At 32.8% G+C, this 25185-nt stretch overlaps 1 protein-coding gene and 1 long non-coding RNA gene across 2 annotated transcripts; one reads left to right on the top strand and one right to left on the bottom strand.

Annotated features, from left to right (window-relative positions):
- Positions 1-126: 126 nt before the first annotated feature.
- On the bottom strand, positions 127-17981 carry LOC127736461 (uncharacterized). The gene is made up of 3 exons (XR_007998973.1): positions 17805-17981; positions 13390-13553; positions 127-1717 (listed from the first exon to the last, which is right to left on the bottom strand). It is a non-coding gene; the product is annotated as an uncharacterized LOC127736461 (long non-coding RNA).
- On the top strand, positions 10047-14614 carry LOC127736460 (uncharacterized). Its single transcript, XM_052247006.1, has 5 exons — positions 10047-10695; positions 11596-11809; positions 12288-12358; positions 13459-13575; positions 14344-14614. Exons 1-5 carry the CDS (start codon positions 10335-10337, stop codon positions 14556-14558), a joined length of 978 nt encoding a protein of 325 aa, XP_052102966.1. The 5' UTR covers positions 10047-10334; the 3' UTR covers positions 14559-14614.
- Positions 17982-25185: the final 7204 nt, after the last annotated feature.

Raw genomic sequence — 25185 nt, forward strand, 5'->3', positions numbered from 1 at the left:
TAGTTGCTTACATCCACTTTATTTGAACTTTGGTGGATAGTTGTCTCATTGGCAATCATACCTCATCTTCTTATTTTTATATATATCTAGTTCGGAAGAGTGAAGAAAAAAGAAACTCTGCCCATTTTCAGTGTTATTAAGTAACATATATACGTTTTTACAAACTAGAGGCTCCCAAGAGTCTGTGTCGCTCACCTGTATCTACTGTTGTTTTGGAAATCATGTAAAATGATACTCTATTGAAAATTGTGGCTAAGTTTAATAATATTTGATCCAGTAGATTAAGTGGAGAAGATTTTTGTAAAAGATTACAAAAATTTACGAAAAATTGAATATAAAAGGCAATAACTCCTTAAGAGGTCAATTGACAATTTTGGTCATTTGACTTATTTGTAGATCGTACCTTGCTGAACATTATTGCTGTTTGCAGTTTATCTCTATCTATAATAATATTTAAGATAATAACCAAAAACTGCAAAATTTCCTTAAAATTACAAATTCAGGGGCAGACAACGACGACGACGACGGACGACTGACGCCAAGTGATGAGAAAAGCTCACAAGGCCCATTGGGCCAGGTGAGCTAAAAACAGCAAGAATCATTTTTTAAGTCGACGGGAATATAGTCATTACAAATGTAACTGTTGTGTTTTATTAAAATATACTGACAAATAAATTTACTTGAGCCTCTACGTGGACGTGCGAGCAACCGTCACTGCTATGTCTACTAGTTTTGCGTTGCAGTGGGGAGGAACAAATGAACCATGATTGTTCAATCTTAAGTCAAATAGTTTTTATAAATGAAGACTGATTTAAGACTGTTATTAATAACTAATAGTTCATTCGTAGTGTGATTATAGGCAAGTCCTTGCGGGCTATATATTCCATCTTTGGCCGTCAAAATTACTTCTCCATGGCCATCACTTGATATCATGTGGATCGTATTAGAATTTTTACCTGCCACGTAGACATTGTCTTTGCAGTCTATGGCAATACCATATGGATATTCTAGTTCAGGGCTGCTGTAAAACACCTCTTTACTTCCGTCGCCATGTACTCTGTATATCATTTCGTCATATAAACTTGTATAATACACTGTATCCGAACAAAGAGAATGACAACAGTCCCGCATAGGAATTGTTATTTTCTTTGTCGTCAAAGTTTTTCCATTCACATCAACCTTGTGTAGGGTATTTTTATCTTTCTGAATCCATATATCATCATTCACACAATGCATAAATCTTTCAAAGTCAAATCTAATAGGTTCTACTAACTGTAAAGTTGATGTGTCAATAACTTCACTGCCGAAAGATCCACTAAAAAAGGCTTGATTTATACCAATTGCTACTGAGGTGTCACATGGTTTATCGTCGAAAGTAAACCTTTTCAAAATACTCCCATTTGCTTTACATACGTATACAGACTTATTTTTTTCGTCAGATATAAGCAGTTTGTTTTTGGGAAGAAAGCACGCTCTTCCAAAGCGGATGTCAGTACCCAGCTCAGAGGCATTAAAGGAATTCAATAGTTTAATTCTAGACCTAATCCTCATTCTTTTGCTTAACAAGGACGGATTTTGCTCGTCATTTCTGTCTTCAAGGGAGGTTTTTTCACTTGCTCTTTTCATTGCGTATCTTGTATCCTTATCCAAACTTCTTATTGATATTTATCTCGGGTTTTTTTCATGATTTAAACACGGATGTCGCAATAATGCTGACCTGTAAAATCATATGGAGAACATGAATATAAAACTCTTATTGCTCAAAATTAGTCGTTAGCATATATCAACATGAATTTAAGAATTATTGAAAGCCTCTTTTTGTAATTTTATTGGGGTGCAAAAGCGTTGACCGAGGCACATTTTTAAGAAGCACGATCCACGCTTTTCAGCAATATAAAATTACAAAAAGAAGAATTCAATTCTTAAAATTTCATTTTTACATTTTTGCCGTGAAATTATGAGTTAAATCAATATTTCATTTGTTTTTCTTTTCACTGCTTTAACGTTGACACGTAGAGCACGTGCACTCATAGATGTTGCATTTTATCAGGAAATAAAACATTATTTTTAGAATGCCTTGGCCAATCAAAATTACGGAACATTATGTATAGTTGATTTAATTATAATAATTATATCACCTGAACGGGTGTGGTTTAAAATGCTTTGTCAACTGCTAATACAATGTAGTCATTTAGTGATCCTTAAGAATGAAACTAGAAGAATTGCGAGCCTAGCACACAACTTGATACCCCTGTCCCAGCATACAGCAATGAATATGTCTTTGATTTACTTAAGGAAATCACAAAAAAAAAAATCAAATAAAAAACATAATACGAGGTGAGCAATGTCATTTATGTGGTTAAGAATCTGAGAAAGTTATAATAAATTTGAATTAGATTGAGGAGGATTTGCGGATACAAATGGGGTAAAGGATACAGCGAAGGCAAATCAATGATCCGCTAGGGAAACCCCAAATAATTTTGATCTGATAACAAAATGGGAGCCGCACAATGGCATTGTATGGGCAGATTATAAAACAAATCATTGAATTTTGATTTGAAGTTTAGGAGAGAAGCGGATACAAATGTGTACTGTAGTATGCGGACATGACAAAGTTCATTTCATGCCAAAGTAAACCCCAAAAATCATTGGGGTGAAGACAAAGCACATCCTGTAAGTAAGATTCTGTTAAAATTTCACAAAATTCTGTTAAGCAGTTCAGGAGCATAGGCGGATACAAAGGTGGGACGAATTGACGAACGGACGGACGGACGAAAAGGCGGATAACCCAATCTTATATCGCACGTTTCATAAAGCGGAGGGGGAACCCGAAGAATTGACTGAGGTATAGAAATAAAGGCCTCCCATGGTCTTCTTCCGACCGGTAGTAAAACGCTTGCCAAAGTGAGGCGTCCATTTGGCTGTGCGTGGTGTATAAATTTGCAGCCATGTCTGGTCAGAGTGGACTGTCTCGTGTTGAGAGAGTGTGCCACGCTCTCTGCACGTTATGAATACTTGCATCAACTCATTGAGGGGTCCGTAGTGTCCTATTGCAAGGATAATTGTCTGTCATTTTTCCAATTGCATTCCAAATTTACTGCCAATCATTCCGGTGACTCCCTATTGCAGGACCTACCTATTGTGTTTATTGCTAATGTGTTCTCCGACCGAACATGCATGACATATTTGCCACTTGACGTAATGCAAACAACAATCAATCAATCAAATCATAAAGCGGAGAGTATAATGCAGATGTTGATCAATTGATTGGTGTTAGCCTAACGTTCAGTGACAATGTTTATGCATACTCTGTATTCCATTGGATATTTTTTTAAATTGTGTTCATTCAACGTTGTTAACTCAGCAATAGAAAATTTTGATTGGAAAGTCTAAATAACATCCTGCAATCTATTTGTGTTGCTTTCTATGTTTTGAAATTTGTATAATGTTATGAAATTGCGTATCTATCTTTCTTTTGTTGCCGTATACAAATCTGTTGGGTGAAAAAGATTTAATATAAACCTGATGCAGTTGTGTTTTGCAGATCAAACATATAAACAGAGGTTAAAATGGATATTTACTTTCAAACATACTTGTCGTTGTTCAAATCAAAACTTGCTTACGTCTTCAACTTTGTTTCTAAATATAACTATCTTTTATTTAAAAAACCAATATCAATAATAAATCGATATTCACATTTATAAACGGAATGCGATACAGTTTCAGGGTAGATAACTTTTGACCTGATAATGAACATTCAATCTCCCGTTAATTCCGTTTTTCTTATAGTGAGACTTTGAATATAATCAGAAGACTAAAATTTTGAGAAAAAAAATAAAAATGACCAAAAGCTACTCTTCGAATGACTTAAAAAAAATGAGGTAACATTTGGGTAAATACAATTTCATGATTTGAGTTTTCTTTGAAATAAGCACGGTAACATATACGTGTTTTATTACTTATTTTCAAATGCACAATGAAAGCCGAATCTGGAAAATGTCAATACAGAACCATATGAAAGTGTCCATTTTTTGGTCGGCAAAATTTACTATTTTGGAGGCATACAATACGTTAGATAATTTAGTTTTGAAATTTAAAAAAAATGCAGACAGGTTTGCATGTGTGCACGTTACACTGACAACATCAATGTATTTTTTGTCAATGCATTTGAAATTTATTGATCGGGGGATAATGTAGAAAATGTATACAGCGGGAGGAGAGTCTTGGAAAGGTATGGATTGGCAGGATAGTCGGGAAAATATATGCATCAGGGGAATAGCCTGGAAAATATACATTGATCGGAAATATATTCATGTTCAATATATAGGTTCAGATATATTGCATTACAACAGGGCATTTGCTGACGCATCCAAACAATTGTTTACATGGTTTTGTTATGCTTAAAGCTACTATAGCTAAGTCTTATCATCATTGGGCATTGGATTTAACGTCACCATATTGACCAAACCTGGCTGCGAGTATATGCAAAACTAATTGTGTCAACTGGATTAATCTGTTAAGTTACATATAGTATGCTATTTTGTTCTAAATAGTCTAATTATAGACATATATTCATTCTCCAGTTTATTTCTACCACAAGTCTTATGTTATGTGATCATCTTCAGTAGCGGATCCAGGATATTTGAAAGGGGGCGTAATTGCATAAAACGTTATGTACTGCCGAGCGACGATATTTTGCCAAAAAAATATAAATTTTCCAATCAAAAGGGGGCGACCAATGCCCTCTACGCCCCCTCTGGAATCCGCCACTGATCTTCACCTTCATACCTTTAAACACTAAATAGTTTCGCTGGATGTAATTTGTCGTTTTTAGACTAGATATATATAATATTGAATAGGTTTTTTTTATAACATTATCAGTGTTATTATTATCATTATTTTAACTTGAGATTTTTCATACCCAATATACTGCGGTATGTTAGATTTTTTTATATTAACAGTCCATAATTTAAAAGATAGACAATTTATGCGGTTATCACGAGACCGATTTGATATCAAATAATCAAATGAAAGATTAAAACACTTTATAATAATAGAAATTAAATACAAACAATGATGAAAAAATCACTGGAAGTTTTAATAGTATCCCTGTTCTTTACGTTGTCATGGGGACATCTTTGTTTAATACATCCACTACAGAGAGGTGACATGGAAATAACTATGGTAAGTGTACGTGTTTTGGTCTAGAGAAATCTGATTAAAATAAAGATCCTGTGTCCGAGCTTTGCTTACAAGACTGATAATTTCTACAAATTTTAACTTTCTTCGTGAATTTTTAAGAATTTATACAAACTAGATTGCTTCGCATCACGGTGTAATGCTTTTAGATTCATGCAATAAACACGCCATCTGAAATTATTATTTAACAGCCGTACTTCTGACTGGTTGTTGCTTCATAGTATGGTAAAGGTTCTATTGGTTTGTATGATTTATAGCATTGGGAACACATCACGGGTGATTAGAATTCGGAGTGAATTAAATAACAGTATGGGTATTCGAGACCAGGTCGATGAATGATCACACATTGTTGGTGCTGATAGTAAAAGTTAATACATTTATTATTTTTGTATTCCATTGCATAATTTACATTATACACGATTAGATTTATTCACAATATTTCCAATGTATGATATTAATATCATATCACATGTATGATCATGATACATGTAATATGGCAAAATCGATATAAATAGCTCTGTTCACTTATACATTTACTCGATGCTAACCGATATGTAATTACAAAAAAAATGTATTAGATATCTACACATGTATGTGTTAAAACTAAACGTAATTGGTTAGACTATCACATTATTCAATTTAGGAAGTATGGGTCTTAGAACGTGCACTAAAACTAAAAAGGTACAACGAAACAACATGAAAGTATATATAACGTCAACATTGTATGTGTAATCCCTCGGAACAAGCTAAATTTAAAGCATCAATTTATGTGTAAATATCGCAGATTCGCTGTGTACTTTAGGTGATGATGCCGAAATTGAAGGCATCAATTGACTTCTACCTGAAGATTTAGAGATATTAAAAATATTCCGGAATCGCGTATCAGACCCGAACAGAACATTCTTGGTCTAATGAATGTTTTTTTTAGCTTCAACTATTTTATGTTATAATTTCCTTTCACAGTCCCCAATTCGTGACCGCAGAACGGTGTCACTTTGTACCATATTGATAAATGGTCAATAAGTGAAGCAACGAAAGAAACGATACAAGGCAATGCATTTTCAATTGATGATGAAATCGGATAAATGGCACCCAGCATAAAAGAATTGACCAATTGGTTTAATATTTGAAGGCTGATGCTTTTGCATCAAGACTATTGATTTAAGGTAAAAGCGTGAAATTTTTTATTCGTAGTTTTACTGATTTCGAAAATCACTGTTTTACGCCCAAAATTTCAAAAACCGATATTAGAACGTAAAACTTGAAACGTATGAATTCAATTTTGAATGCCTTTGTAAGTATTTGAATACTAAATTGGGTTCCGATTTTGTCATCATTTTCCGCAAACTAACGTTGACCTTTGTGTTCAATAACAATATTTTCCCACTTTTCAACTTAGTCAGATTGTCTTATGCATATGATTGAGAAAACCAACCCTAATTCAAATAGCGTTATGTGTCTTCTTAATATGTATACCAAGTCTCATAATTATTCTTTTTAACACTTTCTTAAAAATTAAGTCAAAAGTATGATTCCTTAGAAAATGCCATGCATATAAAGGATGCAATAGCAAATGCATAACAGATAATAGGATTTGCGTGTTCATGTACTTGTACATAATTGGTTTCCATTGTTTGGATTTGAGAACCATTCATGTACTTATACATCATTGCTTTCCATTGTTTGGATTTGAGAACCCAACACAAATCATGTTTAATAATTAAAAATGAAGGAAATAGATATAAAGGGGTTATCAAAAAACCTTATTCGAAGGAAGACAGACAGCAGAAACACAGATGAACAGAAAAAGAAGAATCCACAAAACACCACACAGAACACTAAAGATTAAGCAACACGATACCCACCAAAACAAGGGGTGATATTCAGTTTCTGCTCGACCAGTGTACAAATCAAATTAAATATATATATATATATATATATATGTGAACTTACTTACTTTGTAGGGTGGAAGTAAATCCTGTGCTCGTCACGAACCCGAATGTGGAGGTCAACCACCCAAGACACCAGTTAATTGGTTCATGGGTGGCAAACAAATGTGGATAAAGTGGCAGCAAAATTATAATCATTACGATGTAGGATATCCAGGTATTCAACGCTTGATCAAAATGGTACAATTTGAATAAATACTTACTTCTAATAGAGGTATCGGATTTGTCGATTTATCCTACGTATAAAGCATCTATGACTTTCGTACAAAAGAACAGACAATGACAATCATTTAGAATAATGACCAGAAAATCAATCTATAGTTCAAGAAAGAAATGACAATATTGAAAATTGAAGTAAAACTAAGTAAACCGAGGATCAATTCGCGAATTCGAAGCCCACAGCTGAAATATTACGTGTATCTGCGTTATAAGCAATTCTTGTCAAGTCCGGTTTTACTGTGGTCTGCTTATTATTATATAGATATAAGAAGATGTGGTATGAGTGCCAATGAGACAACTCTCCATCCAAGTCAAAATTTATAAAAGTAAACCATTATAGGTCACAGTACGGTCTTCAACACGGAGCCTTGGCTCACACCGAACAGTAAGCTATAAAGGGCCCCAAAAAATTACTAGTGTAAAACCATTCAAACGGGAAAACCAACGGTCTAATCTATATAAAAAACGAGAAACGAGAAACACTTATGAACCACATCAACAAACGACAACTACTGAACATCAGATTCCTGACTTAGGACAGGTGCAAACAAATGCAGCGGGTTTAAACGTTTTAATGGTACCAAACCTTCACCCTTTTTCTGAAACAATAGTGTAACATCACAACATAGAAAGACACACTATAAAATATCAACTGAAAAAGCTTAACTCAATCAAAGGACATATTAACACCATTGAACATACACTGAACAAATAAATTTGACCTATGACACAATGTAAATACAAAATAAATAAACTAAGGGAAGAATAATAAAAGTAACATGTTATATCGGTAAGAAATGTTAAACAATTAAAGAAAAACAATATGCTCGAACAAAAATACCATCCATTTGCAATAACTTTAAACACAGGTAAATGAAAATAATTTTGTTGTTAGGTATACCTGTACAGTACCAATAGAGAAAGGAAATATTTTTACAAAATAAATAATTTTGAATACAAAATAAATAAACTAAGGGAAGAATAATAAAAGTAACATGTTATATCGGTAAGAAATGTTAAACAATTAAAGAAAAACAATATGCTCGAACAAAAATACCATCCATTTGCAATAACTTTAAACACAGGAAAATGAAAATAATTTTGTTGTTAGGTATACGTGTACAGTACCAATAGAGAAAGGAAATATTATTACAAAATAAATAATTTTGATGTACATAGTACGAAGTGAAAATTTATAGTTATACCAAACACTTATCAAAGCTGGTATATAGACCAGATATAACCCTGAATAACATTAAATAACAAAAAAGCAATACAATTAGTATCAACAGGTCAAATAAACAAGAAAGTACGATTTGAGAGTACTCGCAGTTACTGACAGCTAGTTAAAAACCAAAACAATTAATAATAAAAAATCATGCATCAGAGACTAAAATCAACTAAAACACACCCAGGGATTTAGTATTTTAACGTCATGGACAGTCAAAGAAGACATGACTAGTGCAATGCCAAAAATAAATGTATCGACAGACAGTAGGATAGTTAGGAGTTTAACCTCTTTATAGATCTAAACGAACGTGGGTGTGTCTTTATACATCCCACTTGAAAAAATAAAAATTTAGTTATGTTTTAATTTGCTGATGACAAAATCGATATTAGTGCCAATGTAAACTATATTATATGACTGAATATGTATGGGTATATTCTGTGATATGTAAATCAAGTACCACCATGCTATGCAGAGATCAGGTGATTTTTTTTAAGTAAAAATAATAGATACATGTTACATATTAAAGCAGTCATGCCGTAGCCATAAATTTGTAGATATTTATGATAAAAAAAAATAAGACAAAAGGACATAGAATTTAAATGCAATTCTCATTATACAGAACATTTTATCTTTCATATAATTTTTTAGCATGATAAAAATCAGTTAAAAGTAATATGTCAACAAGTACAACAATGCAAAAATAATTGGTTAGCAAAGAAACAATTTTAATTTGACGCCATACATCTTTTCTATGTATAAGGAATTTTTCTTACTAATAACGACTAGAACAGTTCATACTAATTTATTTCTTAAACTTGCAGGGTATATGGATGTGGCGTACGCACCGTTGAATTCATCGAACTGGAAAACTATAGCTTATGTGGCAGATGAGTATTTTTATGCTCAGGATCACCAAAGAAATTATACAGCGATAGTTGTGAGTGCTTTTGTTTAATATTGCGAAACATGATTGCAGAAAGTTAAAAAGTAATATTCAAAATTAAGGTGTCAAATTATCAAGACAGAAAATAAAGATGAATTTATATATGTTACAGAGTATTTTGAATATAAGCAGTTCTAAAATAGACTGTTTAAGATTTTGATTTTCAGGTCAACAGTATTCTAAAATTAGTTTTAGATATCAATTTAAGCCAGTCTACATATTAAGTACTATAGAGATTGGGCAATTTACTTTTTATTCCAGATTATGTAGTAGTGTAGGTCTATTATTTTCAACGAATTTTCGACGTTTTAATTTACATTGAACGTTCCTGTCGTCTGGGTAATTTTCATTAAGAAGACGGGAAGAAATGGGACCAGTTTGGGGCGTTACTCTTAAAGTCTTTACAATGCAAGTAGTTATTTCATCTAGTTCTGGTCAAAATATCTTAAGACTTTAAATTACCAAAAGGTATTTTAATTTGATTTTGATTTTTTTAAAGGTTCTTCCAAACATTGAGTGTGCTCATTGTGTTATCAGAGCTCGGTACCAGTCGCACAAACCAGGAGAATCGATATTTTACCAGTGTTCGGATATTTCCATAAAGCAAACATCGGCAGAACCAGAAAAGGTAAAGCTATTACCACCACAGCAACTAGAACTTGACACTCAGTATGGATCTATATTGAAAAAATATCACAATTTAAAAAGAAAACACGAAAGTTCTCAGTACATCGATCAACATTGTTTTATTGGATTTTCATACAACCCCTTAACTCCTTTTGATGGTTTCTTAATGAGTGTGAACTTAAGGACAGGTGAAACTAGAGAAATGGAAGAATTTTATATCAACATTGCCCTTAGACAGAAACAGAGTCCTAAAAGGTATCAAATAAAGGATCTTGCGGGATACGGTGATTTTGTGTATGATGCCATATCTGCGATTAACTCGAATGGTAATTTTGTGAATTTATACCACACCGGGGAAACGGCTGACATTGTTAATGATTTTGTCATGGAGGTTGACCTAAAGCATCCAGGAAATGTCATTAAAAGGGCGAAAATTGTCAATAATTTAGACTTTCCTATCAGCGCAATACTTCCTTTTGCTGAAGACAGTTATTATACAGTCACTCTGGCAGATCGTGTTACTAAAGGTAAGAGTTCCAAAATATCCACTTTCACACTTTCATAACACTGAAGGGAAACAAACTGTAGCGCGTGCACATTTTTCGCAACTTCTTCACATTTTTGCTCCTATCCGTATGCTTTAATTATTTATTCTCCTTTATTTTAACGGACTTACTCAAAACCAGAGAAAACCAGTCTAAGCTATGAAAAAGGTGGCGAAAATACCAAGAGGTGCAATCAAAATCTATGAGCCAAAGAAAAAAATACAACGGCATGGCTAAAGGAAATAAAGACGAACATTCAAACAACAGTTCACAGAATATATAATACACGGAAATATAGGAATTGGCAAGACGAACCCCACTGAAAACCTTGGGCGAACACAGGTGCTACTGAAGGATATGCCGTTCCTGTTCTACTTGTAGCACCCGTCGTGCTATTCATGACAAGTAAAATCCGTCAATATAATGGAATTCTATGCGACTGTCATACAAGTGAGAGGTTTAGCTAGCTATAAAACCAGGTTTAATCCACCATTTCCTTCATAAGGAAATGCCTGTACCAAGTCAGGAATGTGACAGTTGTTTTCCATTCGTTTGATGTGTTTGAGCTATTGATTTTGTCATTTTATAAAGGACTTTCTGTTTTGAATTTCCCTTGGAGTTCGGTATTTTTGTTATTTTACTTTTTCCCGATAATAATTTGACTTCGATGGTGTTATTAAAGGGGGAAAGTGGACGAGATTGTGGCTACGACACGTGGAAGATTTTCAGTATTCATGTAAAATCTCCTACTATAACAATGCCAATATTCGAATCTTATTTGTTTTATTATTTATACTTATATAGTTTAATTGAAAATATCGCTATGGAAATCATCGGAATAATGTCCGTTGTAAATGCATTGTGTATATTGTATATATTTAGGGCAATTCCAGTTCATTCTTGGACAGTTGACATATACAGCAACTCAGCAATTCTCTTACAAACCAATTCTGTGGTCAGTACCAGAATCACTATATGTAAATTATCAATGGGCGGAATATGACAGTGTGAGAAATCTTGTGTATATACTGATGGGTAACGAGAACTCACCCGATAGACTCCAGGCAAGAATATATACATACGATCTCACAGAAGGGTACGGAAATTAATGAACTGATAGTCTATTTCCTTGAAAATTTGTTTTGTAAATGTATATACCATAGTTCTATAAACCATTTTAACTTTTCGTTAAGCGCCATCATTGAATAATAGTTCCTTTTTTCTCTTTGCTGAGTGTTGAGCTTAAATTAAACAACTTTTCTTTCCTTCAAATTATATTATATTTAATGTTTTAGTATATTGTTTTAAAGTATGACTGAAATATGAATTTTTAATATTGATGAATAAAATGTGAAGCTGGAGGTTTTAGCATTTGATGAAGTTTCGCTTATATTAAATTTGGAAGTATCCTTTTACACATGGCAACAATTGTTTCATTTACACCGAGTCATTGCGCCCTCTGTTACCATAATCAACATGTTCAATTTTAATAGCTGCTGGAAATAGCATGATATATTACAAATTTCCTCGTCCAACTTTTAAAATGCTTTACAAGTATACTTTTTTTACTACAGAAATGTTTCCTGGGTGGCGGTAGATGTTTCTGATTATACATATATGTCTATGCATGTTCATAAAAAGACAGGTAAGTATTCAATTAGTTGTAACACTTCTTTTTCATTAAAAGTTGCTATTGAAGATTTTTCCCCGCCTTATTTAAATTGGTAAAAAAAATTAATTGCACATGGTTAAATGAGAAAGCAAAATAAACAGAATTTAAAATAAAGAATTTTGAAAGAGTACTACAATTCAACAGTGCTCCAAACAAAGCCTGGTCGGAAGTAGAATGTACATTTAAAGTAAAAAAATAGTAGAATTTACTAGGATGAACCATTAATCGACGTAAGTTTTATTTATATTAACGGCAACGACCTGCTAGCATGGTTGGTGTGTGTAATGTTTATTCCAGTTGGTTCAACAACAACAACAAAAAATAACACTTTATAAATTTGTAAAGTCCGAAATGCTTTTCTGTTCATCAAGAACGCTCATACCAAAAAAAAAAAATAAAGCCTAGAATGCATATAACTACTTCATCACGCGAAGAGCTATATGATCAAAAGAAGCCTTCAAGAATAACCAAATCCATCTTAGGTTTCATGGGATGAGATTTTTCTTAACGTTTAACGACGAATAGACCAGTCGATTCATTACAAATGTCTGACTTCAAAATATTTTGGTTTTGGTAAAATCATAATGACTTCCAGGAATATCGTTTTCTATTTAATTAAGTCAACCTGATTAAGTTCATTTCAAAGATTTAGAACAACAATTAAGCAATAGTTCACTTGAATTAGTTAGATATGTATCATTACCAAGCATTTTGGTTAAACCTGTGGATCTTGAAAATAAATTGAGAAAATAAAAGACTATTTTGAACGATAAACATGTGCTCTTTAACTACAAACACAACTTATGATTGCTTAAACAACTACCAAATGGATCTCAAATATGATTACAGATTTTGCATTGCGCTTTGTATGAAGTGAATATAAAATGTGTCTTTTTGCTATATCTGCAGATTTTTTTTACAATGTATTTGCTTTGAGTTTGGCAGATGGTGTTGTACCTCAATCAATGCGTTCACATTATGCTTTAAATATAAAGGATATAAACCTTGAGCATCTTAGGTATTTTCTCTCTTTTCCATTCCATATTGTTTTTATAACTTGTTTCTTTTTTCAGGTCGTCTTCTTGCAGTTTCACCTGGACTTACATATCATTTTAATCCATATTGGTCACTTATTGAGGTCGATCCACTTACGGGAAAATCTAAAAACCTGAAAATTATTGCTTATGGTGGTAAGAATAAGACGTTTGTGTGCCATTGTAACCTTATCTGTTCTATGTTTTCTTTTGGTGACCTTTTCGGACTCATTGGGTTTAGTTTAAACATATTTTGATTGCATAAATACAAATAGGATAAGACACAAGTCAGACAGACTTATCAAGTCTTTTCCATTTAACGTGTTTAACCATACAATATACAAGAGCATGCATACATTAACTATTATGTCAACATTTGTATAAATTGGATAGTATATTTATAAGGCGAAGAAAAAAGAAAAAAGAAGCTTGAGGTGGTATTAGTGTCTTCTACCATTTTGAATTGGAAAATAGCAGAACATAATAGGTCTAGAGTTTTACAGGAATGCCATTAACCAATAAAAATGTCCATTCAAATGATCAAATTTATGTAACCTTAGCCGTATTTGGCACACTTTTTGGAATTTTGGGTCATCAATGCTCTTCAACTTTGTACTTGTTTGGCTTTCTAAGTATTTCGATCTGAGCGTCACTGATGAGTCTTTTGTAGACGAAACGCGCGTCTGGCGTATTAAATTATAAGCCTGGTACCTTTGATAACTATTATGTAATCTTAAGATATAAATACTCATATTATTACAAAATTGAATATTTTTGCTTGATTTCAAATTTTTTAAAACTTTATGTATTAAGGGGAGGTAACTCAGAAAATTTATAATTTATAAAGGAATCTTAATGACATTTTCTACATTATGTTATAGCATTCATAGCTAATCAAAATTGAATCGTGTATTCTATTTTCAGGATATTTTTCACTATATTATGGTGGAACCATATTCAATGGAATTGATGAGGAAACTAATACTTTGTACCACGTTTTTAGGTTGATTGACACAAATGCTGACGTTATCGTTGGAATAAATATAAACACTTACAAGATGACATTTTCTGAAATAACAAACCTGAGACATTTACATAATCTATCATATATTCGAGCAAACAATACTTGTTTTCTCTAAATGTCACACTCTTTAGGCTTTCTAAGGCAACAAAAGAATAAAGATATATTCCTATATTTAGTCTGGTTTTTTCTCTCACCTATAACTATAACATCTTAGAATATGATAGGCTAGGAACCGGTGTCATATAGGAAAACAAAAAGGAAGTAAAAGATTTACCTTCCACCAAACAGTTTGCAAAGCCTACTCGATGATTTGTAAGAATATGTAAGTGGTGTATAAGAGAAAGTGCAGTTAGTCATGTGCTATTTTACATAGACTGTTTGCTGATGTTGTTAAACTTGCTGTCTCATCAAAGTTATTCAATGTTTATCCTTTGATCATCGTGACTTAGTACATAAGTAGTATATACTGTGATATTTGGTTCACCACTTAAGTGCCGATGACGTAACCATGTGTTGTATTACGTAAACAAATATGGTATGCAAAAGGAATGACGAAAGCAAACATGGTTGAGAGAAAAGTAAAATAAGAACGATAAAACAATAACGTTATTCTATTTACACAAGCATTTCGTGGTAGGTCAAAAAATTCAGATTTGTTTATTCTTCATTTTAAATTTATCTAATAACATGTCTAGATGGTCTATCAAATTATTTTCAACTACTTTCTTCTCAAGCGTTTATTATTGATGCGCAATGATTAGAAACACGGTATTGGCAGTATTTGGCCACAACTTTATTATAAAATTATAAACACATATATAACTAGGTAAACAGTTAAGATATATATATGTATAGTAAATAGATATTTGAATGAACGTAGTCACCTTTCATATTGGCAAACTACGACACGATAACTAGATAACTAAATAGATAAATAATTAAGCTATATATATAGTAAATAGATAATTAATTAAACGTAGTCACCTTTCATATTGGCAGACTACAAAAAGATAACTAGATAGATAACTAGATAGGTAACTAGATAACTAATTATATACAATAAATGAAGCATCCAATTAAATGAATCCTGGGAAACAGAGATTCGTAAATTTTTGTGTGGTGGTCCTGGGATACAGAGACCCACAATATCAAATGTTTTGGATGCTAAATGAAATATGACGCCAAATGACGCATATTTAACGGAAACGCAGCGAAATGTGCCAAATTGACCAATATATTCGAGCATGATGAGAAAAAAAAAATGTGGAAAACTGATTATTAAGTAAATTTTTATTAAGTCCAGGGACCATTACTCTGCACAAAATCACCAAACCGGAACAAAACTCGAAACTTGAGCAATTAGTTGTCATGATAAAACTATATACCAATTATTAAAGCAATATCTTCAAGCATGACAACAGCAAAAAATTGAGGAAAACTGATAATGTGTTTGAATTCATAGAATATTAAGTCCAAGGACCAAAACTCAGCTTAAAAATCAGCAGACTGGAATAAAATATGAACTTGATATGTAACTTGACATGATAAAACAATGTACAGATTATCAAATCAATATCTTCAAGCAATAACAAAAAAAAATATTGCGGAAAACTGATTATTTGGGGGAATTTTCTTAGTCCAAGGACCATAACTTTGAACAAAATCATTAGACTGGAACACAATTCGAACTTGATCTATAACTTGTCATGATGAAACTATATAACAATTATCAAATCGATATCTTCAAGTATGACGAAAAAATATGCGGAAAACTGATTATTTGAGTGCATTTTCTCAGTCCAAGGACCATAACTTTGCACAGAATCATCATACTGGAACGCAATTCGAACTTGGTCTGTAACTTGTCATGATAAAACTATATACAATTTATCAAATCAATATATTCAAGCATGACGAAAACATGTGCGGACAACTGATTATTTTAATGAATTTTCTTAGTCCAAGGACCATAACTTTGCACAAAATCATCAGACCGGAACACAATTCGAACCTGATCTGTAACTTGTCACGATAAAACTATATACCAATTATCAAATCAACGTCTTCAAGTATGACGAAAAAATGTGAGGAAAACTAATTATTTGTGTGTATTTGACCTCAACTCTCCACAAAATCATCCGGGGCAGACCGGAACAACATTCATACTTGATCTGTAACTTGTCATGATAAAACAATACACCAAATATCAAATCAATATCTTCAAGCACGAAAACAAAAATGTGGAAGACTGATTTGCCGAATTGACAGGTGGACAGACAGACAGACGAACATAGTGAGAACCTTAAGTCCCCTTAAACTCAATCGGTAGGGGACTTATAACAAAGCAATTGACCAGCGACAGGTCTAAACTTGTAAATAGTAAGTTATTTCGTTTAAGCAAAAATAGGATAAGCATCTCTAGGCCGCTCATCAATAACGTGTGTGGTTCCTTCGAAGCACTGGTCGGTCTTTAAAGTTAGATAAAATTAAATGGAGTTCAATACTATATATATTTTTCTTGATATCTGGCGAGATGACAATATTATTTGTAATTTAGTTCATTTGTTCGAATATTTTTTTTTTTTTTTTATTAGTATTAATCATTAGAGTAGAGATTGTTTGTACACTATTTTCGATTGCAAGTTACTTTTACAAACTTGAGCACCAAAAGTTTTGATCTTTGAAAAGATTATCGTCTGCAAATCGTTGACATGAATTGACAGAGAGTTAACGGTTTCCTTACATTTACTATATATCATTTCTAAGGTCAAGAAAAGTTCAAATCGTAATCGGCATCGCAGCTTGTAGATACATTACGTTCGGAATTTATTATCTCAGACTGTAACGTATCTAATTAGAAAGATTTTGTATTCGAAAGAGAAACATCGAAATGTGTGTTAAATAATGTGAACAGTTGTACAAGGACTATCAAGTATATATTGTAAACATTAAACGTAGATAACAGAATATTCGTTTTAATGACAGCCAAATCGATAGAGGATATAATAATACTGCTATATTAACGTAGTCGTCGAATGCCAAGTCCCAAACCGTCGAACTTTATATCGAGCTTAATTCCACTGCAAAAGTATCTCAGCAACAATATATTTATACTCAAGTTCAATTTCTTTATTTGTTATTTTTGTATGAGGCAAAACTGGTTTAATAACAAGATTCCCCTGTTCATATGACACTTTTTGCTGGTCATTATCAATTATAGAGTTGTTCCTAAGTAGAACAAAAATGACATACTCGCCCGTTTGATTTTTTGATTTTATTTTAAGTACTGACTAACATCATAATCAAGACTAGAATAGTAACTAGTTGTTTGCGTGAGAATGATCTATACCGATTGCATTACCTGGTCGATTTACTACATCAAAAGAACAACTATCCTCCTGAAGTTGGGGGATCGTTAGATGCTGGTACTGAACTTGGTTAAAGATGTGTTTCCTCTTGTCTTGATGCAGCTTCTAATGTTGCAGTGGCTTTCCATCTTTTTAATGACCTTCGTGTATTCATCCTTAATAGTGCCAAACAACTATAAGATTAAATTGAACAACCAAAACAGAATATTGCTTTGTACTATAAATAAAGAATTTGTCAATTAGCGACCTTTAAAAGTTCATTGACGCCTATAACCAACCAGTTTAACATTCATCTGTCAGGAATGAAATATTTGTGTTTACGTGAAGTGATACCGTTGCACAAATGTCGGTCAGCTTCCGATAACAATAAAATATTTTGGGTTACACGTGCGATGAGGCTGATTAAACAATCTGTACCGAATGACGATGCTGTTAAAAATAGCGCAAGTGAGGTGATATGTGCTAATTTTATATTATAAAATCGGTCAAAGTAAACACAGTGGTAATTTAACAGAATACTAGACGATATTTAAAACACATGTACTATTATATATAACTATCTATAATGATGATAATAACATCTAGAATGATGATAATAATATCTAGAATGATGATAAAAACATTTATAATGATAGTAATAACATCTATACTGATAATAAGACAGCTAACAAATTGTTGCTATTGCATATATAATGATGCTTACAGTTAAGGTTATGGTGATGCATACATAAAGAGATAAAAATAATTATGTTGAACATGCGTAACCTTCAATTAGCATTAAGCTGTGACCGCCGGAGTGAAATGTGCAGATCGGTGTCAAGCGTTGAAATGAAATGGAATAAAACGTGTATATCTCTATGTAACAGTACATAAAAAAAAATTAATAGCTCAATTCTTATACATAAACACCGATCGCTACCTCCGGATAGTAAAAGTATTATAACATGTAAAAATAAGCAAAATAAGCAATAAATTGAAATTAATTTGCTATAAAACACTGATATTCTATTAAATATCCCACAATTGTTGCGGGAGACTAATTCTAATTATACCACCCGAGTTCCAATTGTAGAAAAGTGGTACAAAACCTGCACAATGTGGATCCTATATCTTTTTAATCACCAAAATAATTTTCTTTAAATCACCAAATAATATTCCGTCTGTTTCTTTCAAATGTCGGAATGAAAAAGATCGCGTGCGCAGTCATATTGCGCATTGACAAACATACATCTGATAGCCTACATTTAGGGAAAACGGTACTATTTATGAGTAATTTATTCTGTCATAGGCGACAATACTAACATTTTCTAAATTTACCACTTTTTATAATAAAAACCTGGATAAAATAGTTATGTGTGGTGTTAGTACTTTATTATTCTGTTTTAAAAATTGAAGCCAAATAGTATCATGACCAACTTCCAACGGAGCTTGTTTATGTTATCCATGCCCACCGTCATTTTACACCAAATTTATGAAATTTTGGAAGTCTTTTCGAATAATTCTCTAGAAAATATTTCAATGGGTTTCAAAATTTATATTGTAAATATACACACTGCAGTTATTTATAGATAAATAAAAAAATATATTGTACCCTTACATCCAATCACAGCGCTCCTAAGTTGACTTCCTTCACCTGCCTTGGGTACACAAAAGGCCAACCTAATGCTGGGAAAATGTAATAGTACCGTTTTCCCTTTAATAGAGGTGAAACAGCTAATAACACAAGTAATCTATGCTTACACTAATAACCGAATTCATGCTGAATCATAAATTCTATTACATTTCTTCAAAGGGTGTGGATAGAACTCCGAGTTTTTCCGGCAAAAGACGGCAAAAAATACGCTTCTGGTCAATTTTCCCATAGTTTTCAAATATCTCTGCATGTCAACAAAAAATGCCCTAAAATTTTACCTGGTCATGTGATCGTCGGGACTTTTTTAATATTTCGACTGAAGAGTTCAAAATTCTTGGAAACAACGTATCCAAGGGACCAAAAACTGCTTTATGTAGTATCTTATACGTAATTTTGTTAAAAATATATTATATCATTGAAGAAAAAAAACAAGGACAATTCATTTTTTTTTGTTTGTTAACAATACATTCTTTTGCATAGGATGAGGTTCACGTTTGGCATCATCTCAAACCTGAACTGTAGTCGAATTACATTGCATGTGTTGAGTATAAACTCTAGCATTGTATTACATATAATCGAATGCCACCTATTGTTTATATGGCAAACATTCACAATGCTAGCATGCAATTTATAAATTTAAGAGGATAATTTAAAGAATAATATTGGACAGTTATCACTAAAATAACAAATCTAAAACAATGGCTATGGACTATCTGTTGAGATTTATCCTGATTGGTATATTTGTGAAGTGTTCCAAGGTGGAGGAAGGAGGCTCATGTTTTCGCGACTTGGTAAGAATTTATAACAGGTTTATGTTTCAAATATAACGTAACGTATCTTTAAAATAAGTATGCGATTGATAAATGGTTGTTTGCTTAATGTTCACTGGCAACATTTCATGCATATTTAAGACGACTCAGTATACGCGTTAATCGTTTACTTTGGGCTTTGGTAAAGTTTTCTCGTACATTTACTGAAGCTAAATGCCTTTCCTCGTACATCTATTCATTTGATAAGAAAAAAAAATATTTCAAAACCATCGGAACTACTTTCCTGCAAAACCACCTACACAATCATGTATAATGTATTAAAATTACAAAGGATAACATACAGAACAACTCTGCATCAGATGAACACATATAATGCTCCGTGTTGAAGGCCATACTTTGACCTATAATTGTTTACTTTTTACACATTGTGACTTGGATGGAGAGTTGTCTCATTGGCACTCATACCACACCTTTATATTTCTATAAACAATAAAAATCAACAGGAAATTAAGTACTGGCAAAACGAATACCTACTTTATCATTCGTCGAATCAAACGTGTTACTAAGTTACAAGGAACCCGTTTTTAAACGTTTCTGTCTTTACACATTATTTTTTGTATACATAGTGAGGGGATTCTTTTTTTAGAGAATATATATATAGATAGTGTATTAATGAACATTTGATTTTAGAAAACAAGATCTTCGACAACCTATTGGATATGATTGTTGATATAAAGTCTGGATCCACAGAGCCAGGTAATGTTTTATAATTACGATGAATATTTAGTACCTGTTTACCTTGTATCAAAAAAGTCCCCAAAATAGTTCACTTTAAATTACCGCAATAGTATTTATATTCTAGTAAGTTGATCATAATTGTCGAATTTATTTTTTAAAATTTACAAAACTTCAATTTCTTGTTTTCTTTTCAATTTTATTTCAACTTGAGTCACTTGTAAATTGACACACATGTATTATCGTTAATAGTAAGTGTGCTGATTATGTAGGATTTGTCTATGCTCAAACTTATACAACCTTTGATGAAAAATTCTTCCCGTCAACTTTTTTTAGTTTGTCTATAATTTCATTTTTGTTTGACCATTACAGATTTAAACAACAGACCTGCCTTTACAGTAACCCTTAATACTCACCCCTTGACACTGAGCGGAATTGTCATTGCTAAGTTCGATAAAGTAATTTTGAATCGTGGCGATGGTTATGATTCTAAAGAAAGGAAAGTTCACTGCTCCAAAGTTCACTGCTCCAAAGTTCACTGCTCCAAAGTCCAGTCTTCATCAGTTTTCATTCACAATAATGTCGTACAATGGAGGACAATTGCATATAAATGTGGTCAAAAATGGGAAAACGATAATGGGTTTGTATGGTTCGAAAATCCACGGTGGGACTGAAACTGCAAATCCAGTTCTGTAACTAAAAGAAGGTGATACCGTGTATTTGACACATGGGTACTCTGCAATGCAGCAGATGCAAGGTCAAAACTATTCTCATATGTCTGGATATTACATAGGTGAATAATTCAAAATAAATAGTTATGCTACTAGTGTCTTTTTTCATTATTTTTCTATTACAGGTAAATGATAACTATGGCTTTTGGTAGAAAGACTAAATACCATATTTCAATCCAAAATTGCTTCTGAATAAAGATATATTTTATATCTACTATGGGTTTTATTACAGCAACTGTTTTCGACGTATAATGTTAAAATTTCTTATGTCTTTGTTTCATTTACTTGCTGACTTTTTTTGTTCCTGTTTATCATGCGAACTTTTGTTGATAAATTTGAATTATAAAGAAATAAAGGTTCAAAAATTCTCAGGCAAAGTTGATTGTATTTGGATTGTGCTCTTCTTTTTGTGTACGCTATGGTCATACTGCTCCGGGTGTATTAAAGCGTTTCGGATGCACTAGATTTACAATCAAAGAGTGTTATTTTCATTTGTAAAATGCATATTTATCAGAAATACCTAGTACTTTTAATATTTCCCATAAGGTCGCGTCTTTTCTGTTGCAAGTTCTATTTGCAATTACTGAAAATGTTGAAAAATCGTACTATGAACTTAGTATATAAAAAAATGGATTGATTTTTGTGTTTCTGCTGCCAATGTTTGAAATATATTCAACTTATAAAATGTCCTTGGAGTACTAGTACTTGAGAAGTATTTGACAAGAAATCATTTGTAAATTTTTTTATCTTAAACTTTATAAGAAATATGACTATAAGATGATGTGGAATGATTATCAATGCGATAACATTCCACTAAAGGTCCAAGGAAAAGGATGTAAATAACAGTTACTACAGGTCATCACACAGCCTTTAATGTTCAAAAACTGATGACACAGAGATGTCTCGCCTGTCGGCAGAAAATTCAGAAAACTAAAATCGGATGGACAGCAACATTGCTAATCAATTCAAAGTTGCTGGACCATGACATGACAGAGCGTCAAAATGATCGTCAAACTGTGTTGTACTGATAGTAATGCAACTTGATAGAAAATATCTATGATTATCACAAGTATTTCCAATCAAACTAACTAAAATTGTTTCATATTTTTCATGTCGGGGCCTTTTATAGCCGACCATACGGTATGGGTTTTGCTCATTGTTGAAGGCCGTACGGTTGCCTATAATTGCTTACATCCACTTCATTTGAACTTTGGTGGATAGTTGTCTCATTGACAATCATACCACATCTCCTTATTTTTATAAGCAGAAAACTTAACTTTGAAAATTGGATTTTAATTAGAAGTCAGTGCACCATGACCTAGGGGACAGGGCCTCGAAATAGTCATAACACTGATGTGTACTGGTAGTAATGCAACTTTATAGAAAATATCATTGATCTATCACCAGTATTTCCTATCAAAAGCAACACCTACGTCTCGCCTCCCGCAACTTTCGTTGGAGGCGAGACAATAAGGGTAAATATTTACAAGGGATATGTTGTGATGTAACACTATTGTTTCAGAAAAAGGGTGAAGGTTTGGTACCATTAAAACGTTAAAACCCGCTGCATTTGTTTGCACCTGTCCTAAGTCAGGAATCTGATGTTCAGTAGTTGTCGTTTGTTGATGTGGTTCATAAGTGTTTCTCGTTTCTCGTTTTTTATATAGATTAGACCGTTGGTTTTCCCGTTTGAATGGTTTTACACTAGTAATTTTTGGGGCCCTTTATAGCTTGCTGTTCGGTGTGAGCCAAGGCTCCGCGTTGAAGACCGTACTGTGACCTATAATGGTTTACTTTTATAAATTTTGACTTGGATGGAGAGTTGTCTCATTGGCACTCATACCACATCTTCTTATATCTATGGTAGACGATTAGACGGTAAATTAAGATGAAAATAGTTTATCAATGTTCAATGTAACATGTAATGCAGTAAATCTCTCCCATGGATAAAAAAAAAACAAAAGAAAATATTTTTTGATATTTTAAAAAAAAAATTTTCCTTCTTTAGATAAAGCCTTTACCAGTATGATCTCAAAATGTTTGGGTACTGCATGTTATTATGTAAACCAAAATGATTTTCCGAAAAAGAAAGTGTCCTTATATTCGTATGGTTGAATAGTTTCGTGAGCTAGGCTATGCTCTACTGAGTTCCAAAATATGTGTTGGTAAGTTACTTTTGTCAACCGGAAGTCTTTTTTTTTTAAATACGTTATGCCCTTTTTTGATTGAATTTTTTTACGCAACGATGTCCTGCTGAATCGCAAAGTGTATGGTAGCTATGTACATTTCCGAGAGAGAGAAAAAACCAAGTTAATCCGGTTTAATGTTATACCTTCAATGATGACAGGGGCCTCGGTGGCCGAGTGGTCTAAGTAGTCGAACTACTGTATCACTAGCCAGTCAACACTGAGGTTGTGAGTTCGAATCCCGCACGGGGCAAGTGCACTCGACTCCAATCTTAATTGACTAGGATTGTCAGTTTTCCTACCGAAGGTCGGTGGTTCTCTCCGGGCACTCCGGCTTCCTCCAACAATAAAAACTGACCGCCACGAAATAGCACAATAGTGTTAAAACACCAACCAATCAATTAATCAATGATGACAAATTGCTACAGTTCTGGCACATTCGATAAGGAATATTTTTTGGTCAAAATATAATGCAGTTGATGCTCGTATCTATCATATCTTTCATCATTAACGTTTCTATATCATGTACGAATTCTGATTTTGAATTTGTGATTACAAAATGTGAATCAGTTCATAAAGATTGGGTACAAGAGAATGGAATGATGATGTATTTTGTCTGTCGCGACATTTTATGTGATATAACACAACATCCGATTACATATGATTACGTCATCGGTACATAGGGAGGTGACTCAAACGGCACAGTTATACTATTACAATGTTGAAATATGAATAGGATTTATGTCAATCAGACATTAACCAAACAGCACAAATTACAGAAATAATTTAAGATCAACTTCAGGGGCGGATCCAGGATTTTGGAAAGGGGGGGCGTTGTATATAAAATTTCGCCAAGCCATGCAAGCGGAGCGAGTCGAAAATTTTTTTGGACCTTTTTTGGGCTAAAAAACATAAGTGTAAAATGCACATTTTTAGTGACGGTTCCTAACGTGGGGTATGAATATTTTATAGTTAAAGTGTAAGCTTGGGTTGGACATTTTTGATGCCGCATTCTCCCCATTAATTGTCTATTATAAAATGATTGAATGGATCTAAAGCCATGTACTAATATATTTGATGTGGGATTTGTCAGTAAAAAATGGACATGGCTGGGGCATGTGGGGTTAAATATATTTTCGTAGGTAAATAATATTGTCGTGGAACTTTTTTTTTCATGAGAGTGTAATAGAGTATTACTTTCTGTTGAGTGGAAATATGAAATATGAAATAGAAGTCAATATGTTCTTGCTCAATCCTTTGTTGCTTTGAAGGTGTCATGCTTGTCATCCTCCGCCTAAGCAATGTGTTACTGTAATTTG

This window comes from Mytilus californianus, unplaced genomic scaffold, assembly GCF_021869535.1.
Source record: "Mytilus californianus isolate M0D057914Y unplaced genomic scaffold, xbMytCali1.0.p SCAF_31, whole genome shotgun sequence".
NCBI classification, from domain to species: Eukaryota; Metazoa; Mollusca; class Bivalvia; order Mytilida; family Mytilidae; genus Mytilus; species Mytilus californianus.

Coding starts and splice junctions, on each gene's coding strand:
- LOC127736460 (XM_052247006.1), top strand. CDS start 10,335: ATGAGTGTGAACTTAAGGACAGGTGAAACTAGAGAAATGGAAGAATTT. Junction 11,810..12,287: donor ACATACGATCTCACAGAAGG/GTACGGAAATTA, acceptor TTTTTACTACAG/AAATGTTTCCTGGGTGGCGG. Junction 13,576..14,343: donor GAAAATTATTGCTTATGGTG/GTAAGAATAAGA, acceptor TTCTATTTTCAG/GATATTTTTCACTATATTAT.